The sequence below is a fragment of the Parasteatoda tepidariorum genome, chromosome 1 (assembly GCF_043381705.1).
Source record: "Parasteatoda tepidariorum isolate YZ-2023 chromosome 1, CAS_Ptep_4.0, whole genome shotgun sequence".
Classification (NCBI taxonomy): domain Eukaryota; kingdom Metazoa; phylum Arthropoda; class Arachnida; order Araneae; family Theridiidae; genus Parasteatoda; species Parasteatoda tepidariorum.
Genome location: NC_092204.1, coordinates 54,372,241 through 54,385,973, shown reverse-complemented (window position 1 = coordinate 54,385,973; position 13,733 = coordinate 54,372,241). Strand labels below are relative to the sequence as shown.

Sequence of the window (13,733 nt, the reverse complement as noted above, 5' to 3'; positions counted from 1 at the left end):
TAAAAACTATACATTTTAAGCTTTAAGATTTCTTTTTTTTTATCATATGATATTTTTTCATTGTAGCTCTTCACATTGTAATCATGAAACAAAATGCACTAGACTCAAAATATAAGATTTATGATACATATTATTGTATATGATATACATATTAAGATATTATTAAAAATAGGTCAGTTTTATGGCACATGAGAATTATGTGCCATAAAACTGACCATTTTGGAATAAAATTTCTTATAATGTTGGATTGCAATTACAAACTCTAACCAACTATGGTAAATCCAATTATTTTTTAAATGAGCAAAAACTATCGTTCCAAGAAGGCAAACAAACAGAAAAAGAAAAAAATTGTTAAAATATTTTTTTTTAAGTGACAAAAATGTATCAAATGTTGTCCTTATAAATTCCCTGTGTCAAGAGGTTATAGAAGAAAAAAAATGAATTCCTTGTACTAACATCTCAGACTTTTGCGACTCATTGGATGCGATGTTTTATGTTTGACATTGCTTACTAAATTCCTCTATCTCTCGGTTCTGTTTTATTAAATATAAAATTATAATTATACTATTTTTGTTTAATATGAAACCACTAAGTGAAAGATTAACGTCAAATGAAAAGAAAGTTTGAATAATATAAACGAAATAATTCGCACACACTATAACAAGATTTTTGTCAGGTGTAAGGTGATGGACCCGTTGTCTTCTTGAACAACACACCGATACTTCGTTAAAAATTTATTCTATACTATCAGAGATGTCAACATTGGTATTTACGCCCATCTCAGTTTTATGGTGATATAGCGAAATAACTATAAGGTCAGCAAATTTTTTTTTAAAAATTTTCTCTGTATTCAAAATTTTATAATCTCATAATCTGAGCTTTCATTTGGTTTGATTTGTTCATAAGTTGTGGTGGTCAAATTTATTGAACCAACAATCTAATGCTAAAGCAAACATTTCGCAACTACTTTGAAAATAGAAGATAGATCTCTTAAACTATGCCTTATCTGCAGAATAGAAGCCTTCGTTTTATCCATAATACAAAATCTATATCGTACACATTGCTAATTTAATTATTTTTACATGAAATGAAATTATCTACTTTTTTTAGTGTTTAAAATAATCTGAGAAGCCATTCTAGATTATCTTTTATGCTAAAATTAAATTGCAATTTTGGAAAGAATATTGCTTTGCCAGAATGAAAGGAATTTCTCTATCTCAAATGAAATAAATAAGTAAAAATAATATTGTAAAACTGAACAACATATTTTGACATGCTAGCAGATAATTTATTTGAACAATTAAAGCGCATAGTGAGTATCTAATTCTAAATGTTTTGGCAAAATAAAGATTTCTCAAGCGAATACAATATTTGAATCTCATTTAACTGTACAACATTAGTTTATTTTGCGAAAACTTGAAATGTCGCAAATCTCAGTAGATGAAAGTGCCCATTAAGAGATACAATAATATTTTTAGTGGATATTAAATTTTTATAATTTTAGAAAGGAATAAGTTCCAAAGTGAATTTTGCGGCAAATAATTAACGAGAAACCTTAGGAAGTCTCTTCTTTCACAGCTAATTCAAAAAATTCATATTAGCACTTAGGGATTTATAGATTTTGAGAAATTAAATACCTCCAGTAAAGTAATAACAAGTCGTAATTTTTATTTTCTATTGTCAACAAATAAACTTTAAAGCTAATTTGCACAAGATTTTCAAATTGTCACTAAGAACATTCATTTTCAAGTGTAACTTAGCTAAAGCTTCAAAGATATTTTAGTACATATCAGCTAGAAAGAAGGCCATAAAGCCAGGGACAATGCCAGATTTTGGTTACATGTTTGGGTTGGCGACAAAGCGGACGCGCAGTTGTCATCACATGGTCTCTATGTCCGTTAAGTATTGTTATTTTTATTTCTGACATATTAGCGTGTCAAAAAATTAAATATATGTAAACCAAATTCCTGATTTATTTTAATAATAATAAACTTCATCATACATTGGTATTCTCTTATATCATGATACATATTTATGAATAATATTAAAAGGTTATTCATTTCTTACTTAACTCTGTTAAATTTTTGATCAAACCTACTTTTCTTAAGGCATCTGGTGCTTTTTCAACTCCTTTTGGCTGTAAGCATGTTAAAAATGAGAGATAAATTTCAATTACATTATTATATTTTCAAAACTTGAATAAAGAATTAACAGCGTTGAACTTAATCGAATAAAAACTTAGTTATTATTTTTTGTCAAATAACTTGGTCATGACAATAAATTGTAACTAATATTTTCAATGGATTTAAAGCAAGTATTACCTTGCTAAATGATCTTTTTGATACACTTATTTGAAAAGATTGCAACAAATATATTTTATTAACTATGTTTGATTAAAATGTATCTACACACATTATTGTATGTCTATTAAATTAAAAACATTGGCATGCCTACTAAAAAGGAAATCCTTAACTTAATGACAAAAATTTTAGTAAAGCTAATTTAAAAAAAGTCTTTGATTGTTAAAATGTTTGTTCTATATAAAAAAAAAAATATTGTGTTCAGTTGGGGCAAGTTTGATTATTCTTAGATTTAAGCAGTTCAATTTTTTAAAGTGTAACTCTATCAAGATTAGTTTCTAAGTTACCATATTTAGATTTATCATTGCTGAATTAGACGATAGGATGTACAATTTCATTTTGCTGACGAATTTAAAATTTGACTTCCTTTGAGGAAACTAAATATAAATATTTTAATTTATAATTAATAGAATTTATATAAGAAGTTTTTGAAATATATTAATGAATGTAACATTCGCATTATTCTATTTTTTATTAATTTTTAGAGTGGTGGCAGCAAAAGACGGAAATTTTTGAAATGTATTAATGAATTTAAAATTTGCTTCTAATTATCAGAATTTGCATTGTTTTATTCTTTATTAATTTTATTAAATGCCGGAATGGTGGCAGCATAGGACTTCAATCTTCTCAAACATGTTTCTTTCTTAGAAGCTAACACTAAATAAGCAGCAATAGTTTTCTTTTCAAATATTACTCATTATTGTTTTGTACACTATTCAATATGTGTAAGGAAGTTACTGATATGCATGCAATGTAAGTTACCAATGTAAAATGAGTCTATTTCTTTTGAAAATTGGCATATAAACTAAATAAAATGTATCCTGTTACAATACCAAAGTTTAAATAAATTATCACTGCCATAAGATATTAATTTTAATGAAAATCTTTGCATTAAGTTAATTTGCAAAAAGAAAGTACAAGCATGGCATCTTCATTCAGTTCGAGAAATGCACCAAATGTTTATGGAAGAAAATTCAGAATGCAAAATTGGAAAAACTAAATTCTTTGAGCTCCGTCCAAAGCATGTCTTGCTTAATAACAAACTTCCAAGAAATTTTTGTCTTTGAAAGTATGATAATGTTCCATCTTTCGAAATTCTTTAGAAATGTATTTTATGTTTAGAAAAAACAGATGAGTGCAAGTCTCTAGAACAAATGAGTGGAGTGTCTAGTCTATTCTCAAAAGCTCCACAGGTTAAAAACATTTAACAGATCCACCATTTAAGAGTACAAGAAGGCATACCAGAAGGATTTTTTTTTTTTTCTTTTAGTGAAAGATGTTGAAAAAGATAATGATGAATCGAAAATAAAAGCTTGGGGTTGGTATATGGTTAGATACGAGGGCATGTTATATCCTGGTGTGGTAATGTCTGTTGAGGAGCAAGAAGTTAAAGTTAATGTAATGGCTGCTGTGGGAATCTATTGTAAATGGCCAGAAAAAAAAAGAGATTAAATATTTTACCAGAAGGAAAACATGGTGAAAAGAATTGAGCCCCCTGTACTAGTTAGTAACAGAGGACTTTAAGTTTGCAGTTATGTGTGAATTAAGTGTGTTAATCAAAAGTTTCTGAATTTACTTCATCTACACATTTTCTCTTTTGCACTATGCTGTTTAAATATCTTAATTTGCATTTGTACATTATTGGAATACAAGTTTAATACAAAGTGAATTTAATAATTAAGTTACTGTAACATAATTTATCCATTTAAAAAATTATATTTTATTTAACTTTTGAAATAAAATTTTAAATCTAGGCATAAAAAATATATTTACACGTCAGAAAAATGATACATATAATCTTAATCATGTAACATTTGTATATAAGAACAGAATGTTGCCTTCAAGCATATTGCAAATTTATGCATTCCTTTTTCGGTAACGTAAGTTACCACACTAATTATAGATTTTTATGCTGTTTAAATTGAAAAATATTAATTATTTTAGGTAGATTACTTTTGGTTTTGATTGTAATTTTAAGAAATCTTTTTATTTTAATATGTGTATTAGTATTATTTGTTTGCTTCTAAGTTCTAAGTGCAATAAAGTTTATGTAAATCTAACGTAAGTTACCGTGGAATAGCCCGGTTTCATATTCACGTGATTTCCAAATCCATTATCGTTATTTATATTAACAAGATTTTAAAATCCAAGATCGTATTTGTATTCATGCGACTTTAAGATCAACTATCGTAATTCTTATAAAAAGTAAGTTTTTTTTTTCTTGAATTAGTTACTATAAAGGTGACTGTTTTTCTATCAACAATTATTAGTGCATGTAGGCATTGCAACATCAGCACAACTCGAAGAGAATATATTCAAAACTTACATTCTGTGCTTACAAAGAAAAAGTAGGATTTGTCAAAAGATGTTTGAAGATGGGCTAACTAAATTAATCACTAATCTTTTTGTGTCTGTTTTGCTATTACTACTAGAATATATGAAACCTTTCCCTACTGAAGCAACCCTCAATCACAAGCTGCATTACATACAATTTGATCTTGTTAAAGGATTTTTTCCTTGCTTTGTGAAACATGAAGCATTTGCTGCAATCGGAAATTAAATAAAAATAAGAAAAAAGGATGTAGCGAACATAAAAAATATAGCAAACAAAAGCAATAATTTAAAATGTGATTCAATTTTTCTTGGAAAAAGAGTTAATTAACTCAGTAAAAAAATCCAAGATTTAAAAAATAATGTTGCTGTTATTTATGCTGTAAAATGCAAAATTCTTATCAAATGAAAAATAATTATCTAAACACTTGCTGATTAACATGTAATTTTTCAAACTAAAATAGCAATTTTCGTCTGTTAAGGAAGGAGTTAATATATATTCTTACATCACAGTTATTGATATGTTTCACCGGGCTCTAGCTAGATTAGATTATAATGTGAACATAGTGATTCCAATTCTAATTTTTTTTTTTTCCTTTTCTAAATAATTTAAAAAGTTATGTTACTGATATATTTGCTATAAATCACACATAACAATATTAATGAAAGGAAATGGAATCTTAATGTATGTTCTCAGTAGTTTTAATTTGCTAAATCAGGCAGTTTATCACGTAATAATTGTCTCTTATGTGAACTGGAAAGAAAGAAAAATTTCTAGCTTTACTTTTTCAATTGGTAAATGGTAAGTATTGATTCAATTGGTAAATGTTAAGTATTGATGTAATCATTTGTATAATAATAAATTAGTACACAATTTTATGTCAACACATTGTTATTTATTATCTTAAATTGTCTGTAATTTATTATTGAATGATTGCACAAGCGTAAAATTTACTCGCTTGGAAATTCAGCTTTTTTGGCCAATCTCATCCCTGAATTATAAAATAGCATTAATGGAAAAATTAAAGTTCCTATTCTTCTCCCTGCAGTTTTGACTTACAAATAAAGAAAAAAATGTGTATGTAGTAAAAGTAAGAGGTAATGGTAAAATCAATTTGAGGTTTGAGAACATAACTAACCTTAAACATAAATATATTTGCTCTTCTGTCTGTTTGTCTTGTTATGAAATTGTCTGTTTAATGGACTATATTATTTGATTTAATATTTTGTTGTGAAAAGATTTAGAGTTTGAAAAATCAAGTCATCACAATTATGGACCTCCAGAAATTGGAACAGGTATATGAAATGAAATAAAAGTTATGACTTACAAGGGAGACTAGGGAAGTGTGACTTGCCAGTTTTAAAATAAACTAGTGGGATGTATGCCTTATGAGGAATAATTTTAGGGGGCAACATTCGTTTCGGCCCATAAAGGGTCCTAGGAGAGAAAAAAATAATTCAATATATAGAAAAATCGGTATTTCATTACTTCAATGTAGACTATTAGTTATTGTAATTATCTCATAGTCCAATTAATTTTGTGGTACTTTCACGTACTATATAATGCATATTTATTCTCAAAATTGATTTCGAAAATTTTATATATCTGTAGTTTTTCAGAAAAACCTGTTAGATTAATTTTAAAAAAATATGGCATCAAATTTTTTTTTCCAAAGAATTTTCCAAATTAATTGGAGTATGAGATAATTACAATAACTAATAGTCTGCATTGAAGTAATAAAATACTTATTTTTCTATATATTGAATTATTTTTTATCTCTCACAAGACCTTCTATGGGCCGAAACGAATATTGCCCCTTAAAATTATTCCTCATAAGGTACACATGCTACTAGTTTATTTCAAAATTGGCTAGTCACACTTGCCTTGTTTCCCTTATTAGAAGAAAAAAAAATATTGTTAAAATTTTGGACCCCCCTTTTTTTTTAATTCTACCAAAAACATGTGATTCAGTAGTTATTTTTTTGCAGGTTTAGGACAAACTGTGCCAGTTCCTTATGGTAAACCTGCTCCAAGTGGCATTCAAGGAAGTGTACTTTTGCACAATGAGTATCCTTTATATAATTTTTAAATCATATAATATAAATTAAACTGAACTATTAATTTTTTTCAATATCCTATCTATATAATGAATATACTGGCTCGGAAATAATTAAAACAAAATATTGTGATTGTGTTACTTATAACTAAAATCACTTGATGCTTTTATATCAGTAAGTAAATAGTCTTCCAAAAATTAATTCTAAATCAGAATGTAAAAGTGTATCTTTATTTTGACTAGCCACATTCTATTTATTAATATTAGTTTTATTGTTATCTATTTATTAGTTTATATGTATTGCATAAGTTATATATATTACATAAATTATACATATAAACCTATGTTTATATATATATATATATAACTTGTAGATCCAACAATGAGTTAAGAGAAACAGTAAGTACCAGATAAGATTCTAAAATGTCNGGATATATATATATATATATATGACTTGTAGATCCAACAATGAGTTAAGAGAAACAGTAAGTACCAGATAAGATTCTAAAATGTCCTATTAAATAAGCAGTTCTTACATCTAATATGATAGCTTTAAATAAAATTATTGGAGTAAAGGGTAATTGTATTCCACGTTTTTCGTACCATTCTTCCGGTTTTAAAAAATAGGAGCAGTGCATATGACTTTTCCATTGATTCAAAAGATTCTTAATCAAAATCTTGTATCTGGGGTTGCCGTAGGCAACTAAAATGCGACTATTTGCAACTATTTTCGGCTGGAGGTGACAGGCAACTTTTTTTACCTGTAAAGGCTATGAAAGCAACTATTTTCGGAAAAAAAGACTTTTCGACCCTATTACCTATGCTTTGGGTTGATAACCTGTTATCCACGAGAGCTTCAGAACACTATGAGTTTTATTTTCTTGAAAAATAAAAATTTTTGAATATTTTAAATTGCACATTGGAGTCATCACTTTTGAATGTGCTTAATTTGCAGGGATTCCATAGTATGTATGCTTTGTTTCTTGATCGCCTCTTCAACAGTTATTGCTAAGAAAGTCTACAAGGTTTTAAAACCCTGATTTTTAATACCATATTACAATGTGAGCAGTTAGAATTTGAATTATCACTTTTCACAATATATATATGCATATTTGATAAATAAATTATTGATAAAAGGGGAAAATGTTTGTAAATTTATGTTTTTTTAGTGAATTCTAGTAATTAAAAGTATTTAATTTTCTGTAAATATGCTAATTTTTTTATATGAAAATTTAGTGCTAGGACACTAACATTTATATAAAGATTATCATATTTGCCACCAACTTGGTTAAATGGATCAGGGTATGTGACAATTAAGTCATATAATAAAATTTTAGTCATATTATTGAAAAAATTTTGTTCTGGCAACGATTTTCATGCTCTATGTAACTATTTTGTTCATTTTTTTCTGTGGCAACCCTGTGCATTCCAAAGAAATATCACAGAATTCTACAATTTATGTTATGAAACCTAAGCAAACTCATGTTCCTCACATTTATTCCTTTTGAAAACAGAGTGCAAAATTGATAGAATAGATATAGAGCTTTTTAAATCTAATATATTCTTGTTTCTTAATATCGAAGATCGAGGTAATAGTAAGTTTCAACGTCCTTTTTCTATAGACCACTGTGTTTTCTGTCCGTAGATAGAAAAACTATGGTTTTACTTTCATCTTATTAAATCTGAATTAAAAAAATAATTTCTTATATATAATGTATATAAAAAGAAAATTAATATGGTTAAAAAATGACACACAAATTTTGTTATAAAAAAAGTGAAGAATGTGAACAACCGCCAATTGGCCTTTCTGGATAAAACTCAAAACTTCTGTCTTCATGTTAGAAGAATGATGTATAAAAATAGTGTTAAGGCGCAATAGATTACAGACAAACTTTCTATGATTTTTTTAGAGAAAAAATAAAGTCAATTGATATTTTAATTTAGGGTCCCTTTAATTATTTCAATATTTTATGCACCTATAGTAACAAATCTTATATGATTTAAGTATGCGATTTAAAAGATTAATTTATCATTTTGTAAAAATACTATTCATATTATAAATTATATGATGGCAGAATTATTTAAGTAGTTAATTGAGCGTTAGGAACCATATACTTTGGCAAAAATGTTTAATGACACAAATGTTTTGTTCTTTTCCACAATTATTAATTCTTTTTTTTATTTTTCAATGAGTGAAATATTGAAAACAGTTACTAATATTTATAAGCTATTAAATTTTTAAACTAAAGGGACGTTTTTTATGTATTATTTTTTTTTGTGTATATGAAATTTCCCAGTTTGGTAACTTTTACTATTTAGGTCTCTTTGATGATTTGTATTGAATTAACAATTTAATCGTTGAAATTTGAACGTAGGACTAATTATTAATTTACCTAATGTGATTTTTTGTATGTTTCTTTTCTGTTTAATTCTCAACACATCTTTGTCAAAAGTAAGTGCTAAGATAAAATGAGAATCCAATATTTTTGTTGTTAAAGAAGAGTTAAGTATTAAATTTCTTTTCCAGTTATTTTCTTGTATTTTTTCTCTCATTACAATTTCATTTTATTTCTTTATTATTTGTCTTTAAAAAATTTAAGTATAAGATATAGTTTTTTAAAATATAGTTGATTCCCTCTTTTTTTTGTTATTATTTTAAAAGTGTTGATTCTGATAAACTTTTATATTTATACTGGTGTGGCACTTTTTACAGAAAATAAGGTACCTGAGATTTTCTGAGTGCTTGTAATTTTTTTATATCTTCTCCCTGTACATTATAAAGGGTCCTACTTCTATGATAATTGCTATGTGTCTAAAATTTCTAAGTTTGTTAAAAAAAAAAAAGCTTGGGACTTATTTAGAAAAATAATATTTTTTGTTTTCACAGCTCAAAATCTAAAGCATAACAAGTTATCTTAATCATTGATGTTCATATTGCTGTTTTATCTGATTATTGTTTTACTTTTTAAAAAGTAAGATTATTTAAAATGCTAGTTTTTACAATTTAGTTGAAATGATTGATTTCACTGTATTCATGTTGAATTTACCTTTCACTTTTTTAAAAGTTTATTAGTCTTTTTTTTTTTTTTTGTACATTTATGTATATTGACCTGGAAAAGTCAAGGAAATAATTAAATCTTTTCAAGCTGAACCCTGTATAAAAACCCTCTTCCCTGCACAGAGTATCACATATAGAATTCAATCTTTGCATTTTTTAAAAAAAAAAATAATAAAAGACTTATAGTTAGTCTTCAGTAAGAACTCCCTCCGCCACAAAGTCTTGAGGCTTTCTGCTGCTACGAAAACAAGAATAGCGCATTACAGAGAGCATAGCTTATCTTCACTCTCGGGTTAGCACATTAGACCAGAGAAAGAAATCACATTTCTCTTGCCGAACCGAGTCAAAACCTGTCCTAAACAGTGACCCCATACCTCTACTTGAAATAGTTATATCTCATTACCATAGTCACCGTCACAGATCTTGGCGAATGGCTAGGGGAGTTCTTACTTTAGACAAACTATAAGAGTGTGACCATTTAGTTATGGCTGTAAATAAATAACTTTTCCCCCATCTATACAAGTTTTCAATTTGGATTACAGAAATCAATTTGGATCCTAATTACATTTATAGAGATACTTCTCCTTTTGCTGTTATTTAAAACCATTTTAATCTTTCTTTTTTATTATTTTTTCCTTCATGAACAGTAGAGCAAATAAGTGAGGATTAATTTTTCCATGTGATAAATCTTTTCTTTGAAATGCTTGATAATTCCTTAACTTTTAATAGATATATTGTGTATAATGTCAACCAAGTTAACATCAAGTATTTGTTGAGTGTTGATTTCAAATGGAAGTATTGAGTTTACTAAACAAAATTTTATGAGTACCTTAGAAGAGAGACTGTTAATTTGTTGCAGATAGTTTTATTTGTGATATTGAAAATATTATCGGGGATAATTTTTTTTTTACAGAACTGTGATTATTCATTATTATGGTTCATTATATGTTGTTAATTTGTTGCAGCTGTCTTTTATTTGTGATATTGAAAATATTATTGGGGATAATTTATTTTTACAAAACTGTGATTGTTCATCATTCTAGTTCATTATACGTCAGTGGGAACTACTAAAATTAATTGTTCTCACACTAAAGCATATGAAAATCATATATTCCCATTTTTTAGCATTCATACAAATAAAATTTAAAAAAAAAAACACTATGGAAATCTGGTTGTATCAAAACTGCAGAATCATTAGTTTTTATAATTAGTATTTCATTATTTCAAATTTAAATATAGATAAGCTTAATTGTGTAATGTATGGTCTGTCAGTAATGCCAACTGTGCAATCAGTGAACGTTATAAGCTGAAATTCTTGTTTTATTCACACCTGTATGCTGGAGGTACTGACAGCCACTAGGTAATGAGGTCATCAAACACAGCGTCATATTACATCTTTTTTTGTCATGGTTTGTAATTTATATGTATTTTTTAAATAAGAGATAATCACTTTACTTTTTGTTATGCTGTGTTGGCATAAACATTATGTGAGAGTTTAAATATAACTGTCACTCGTACTTTAGTATTCATTACTACCGTTCTTTTCCTGTTAATTTGTGTTTTCACTATGGTCGTCTTGTATTCATCATCCTCAGTTTATGATTTAGTCCTATCACCATGCGTTTTATGCCCACTATCTTATGATTAAATTAATGTTCAAGTTAATGTAAGTGTCCGCCGACCGGCCTGTGTAGGGGGCAGGGAACTGTCCTTGCATCAAAAAGGTCCTGGGTTCGAATCCCAGGCAAGCCATGGATGTTTCTTTCTCTCTGTGTGTTCTATGTCCTTTCTCCTTTGTGTGTGAGAACCTTTCCTTTCATGTCCTTTCTCCTTTGTGTTTGAGTTACCTGCCCTATAAACGGGTTGTGGTTGTGTGAATGACGTGGCGGAGGTCGAATTCCTGGCCATAGATGACGCCACTGAAAAACAGGAACAATCGCACCCCACTGCCTAAACAGGCATACGACAAAAAAAAAATTTAAGTGTCTGAAGTCCTGATTTGCATAACATTAGATCTGTCTTCAGCAAATGGAACCATATGTATTCTTCGCAGTCAGAGCGTTCATGTTTTTTGTTAAAATGAGGTGAGCCAAAAAAAACTAGTACAGTGGGTATGTCATAAGTATTTTATTTGAAAACTAAGCCATAACAATATCATTGCAACATACTAATTGACAAGTTTTCATTTGATTGTTCAGTTAATAGTTAGGATACTAAGATATAAAAAAATTATAAAAATTAACTTTCATAAAATCAAAATTTTTATTTGAAAAAAAAAAATAATAAAAAATTACAGCACAGATGTTAATATAAATAAGATACATCAAAATCCTTAAAAACATTTGCCCATCTAAAATTATGGAAGTTGAAAGGGGTGTTTGTTGTGACAACAGAAAGTAGCCAATAAAACTGCTTGATAATATTCTTCTGTAAAAGAAAATAAAAATGTATGAAAAGCAAAGTTAAGATAATTGATTTTTTTATAACTTATGGCACTTTTAAAACAGACTGTTTCATCGGCTTTCTTTTTTTATTCAATTTTCCCTCAATCTAATTTCAAATTTCAACAAGTTTATTTTTCCAGTAATTCGAAGCATTTTTTGTCTCTTATAATTGTAACTATAATTTTTTTTTAAATTTAATCTTGTAACATTGTGATAATAACACATTTGTTTCACAGCCAAGACTCTAGGACTAATACAAAACTAATTATTCCCTTTTTAAATATCTTACAACTTCTCTCAAAATTCATAACTTTTCTTAACATTCTTCTTCCCCCCTCCCTTTTTTGTATCAGAACGATTCCCACAGTACTTGAAAAAAACATTGAATTTTGTTGAAAAAAAATAAGGGGCCAGAAAACTCATTGGAATTCTGCCAGTGGGTACTTGCAAAGAGCAGTAAAAAAATAATAAATAAACTTGAGCAAGATGCAACTTCTGATAGATGCAATTTTTAATGCTCGAAGAGTGAAAAGGGGTTCAAGAAGATGCAAAAAATATTTTCTCCTAGATTTTTTACACCAGACTATTGTTCACCTCTGATGTTTAGAAAGCTGAAATTTCTAGCAAATTTTAGTTTTTCGTCTTAGTCTTAGAATGATAACTAGTGTTTCGTCGATTTAGAAATATGTTCAATTTGTTAACTTCATTATTAGGTTAATATTGTTATCCTGTGATATAATATGTGATCCTATTTATTATTTTAGTTTTTATAAGTTTCATTAGTCTATTATATTGTTTAACGTATTTTTGGAGTTCTATTTTATGCATGCAGTATTTATTAGATGATATTCATCATCCTAACATATTAGCGTATTAACTTGCTGTTGGTATTTTTAACTGTATATAAATGTTTTAATGCATATGCAATTTTATTCAATTTAGCTAGGAACTTATTTGACTTACTTCGTGTATTTCATATCATATTCATAACTTTTTACTTGATTTCATTCCTACCCTGTTATGTGATTTTATTCATACCTTTTATCTGATTCTAAACTGCTGTTTGTAGAAAATGCAACACCATGAAGGAATCATCAGAATCAAATGAAATATTATTTTAATAATGGATATAGGATATTATGCAAATTAATAAAGTTTCAGAGCCATCGCGCGTGCGTGGCGCGCGCAGCGCCCTCTGAATTGATGCTGAAAGCGTATAAATAAAGTGCTGTAGCGGGACGTTGAAAATAGTCTATGATTATTTGTTAGTGGCAAACGTTTAGTGAGACCTGAGTATGCCTCCACGACGGAAGAATAAGAAATTCAAGCAACTTACGGAGTTTGAACGAGGGAGGATAATCGGCCTTCGAGAAGGAGGATTTTCCTATCGCGCAATAGCAGCTCGTATGCAGCGGAACAGTTCCACAGTGATGCGAGTTTGGAAGCAGTGGACCGACGAGCACCGAACAACTCGAAAAACAGG

The 13,733-nt window shown here is 28.1% G+C and overlaps 1 protein-coding gene across 1 annotated transcript in view; it reads right to left on the bottom strand.

The window, feature by feature from the left end:
* Nucleotides 1–11,918: 11,918 nt before the first annotated feature.
* The window catches only part of LOC107438010 (constitutive coactivator of peroxisome proliferator-activated receptor gamma), a 12,502-nt gene continuing 10,687 nt past the window's right edge, over nucleotides 11,919–13,733 (bottom strand). Inside the window, exon 5 of the mRNA XM_016050166.3 lies at nucleotides 11,919–12,233. Within this exon, the coding sequence (XP_015905652.1) occupies nucleotides 12,111–12,233 (123 nt within the window). The 3' untranslated portion in view covers nucleotides 11,919–12,110. The remainder of the gene's footprint in view (nucleotides 12,234–13,733) is intronic.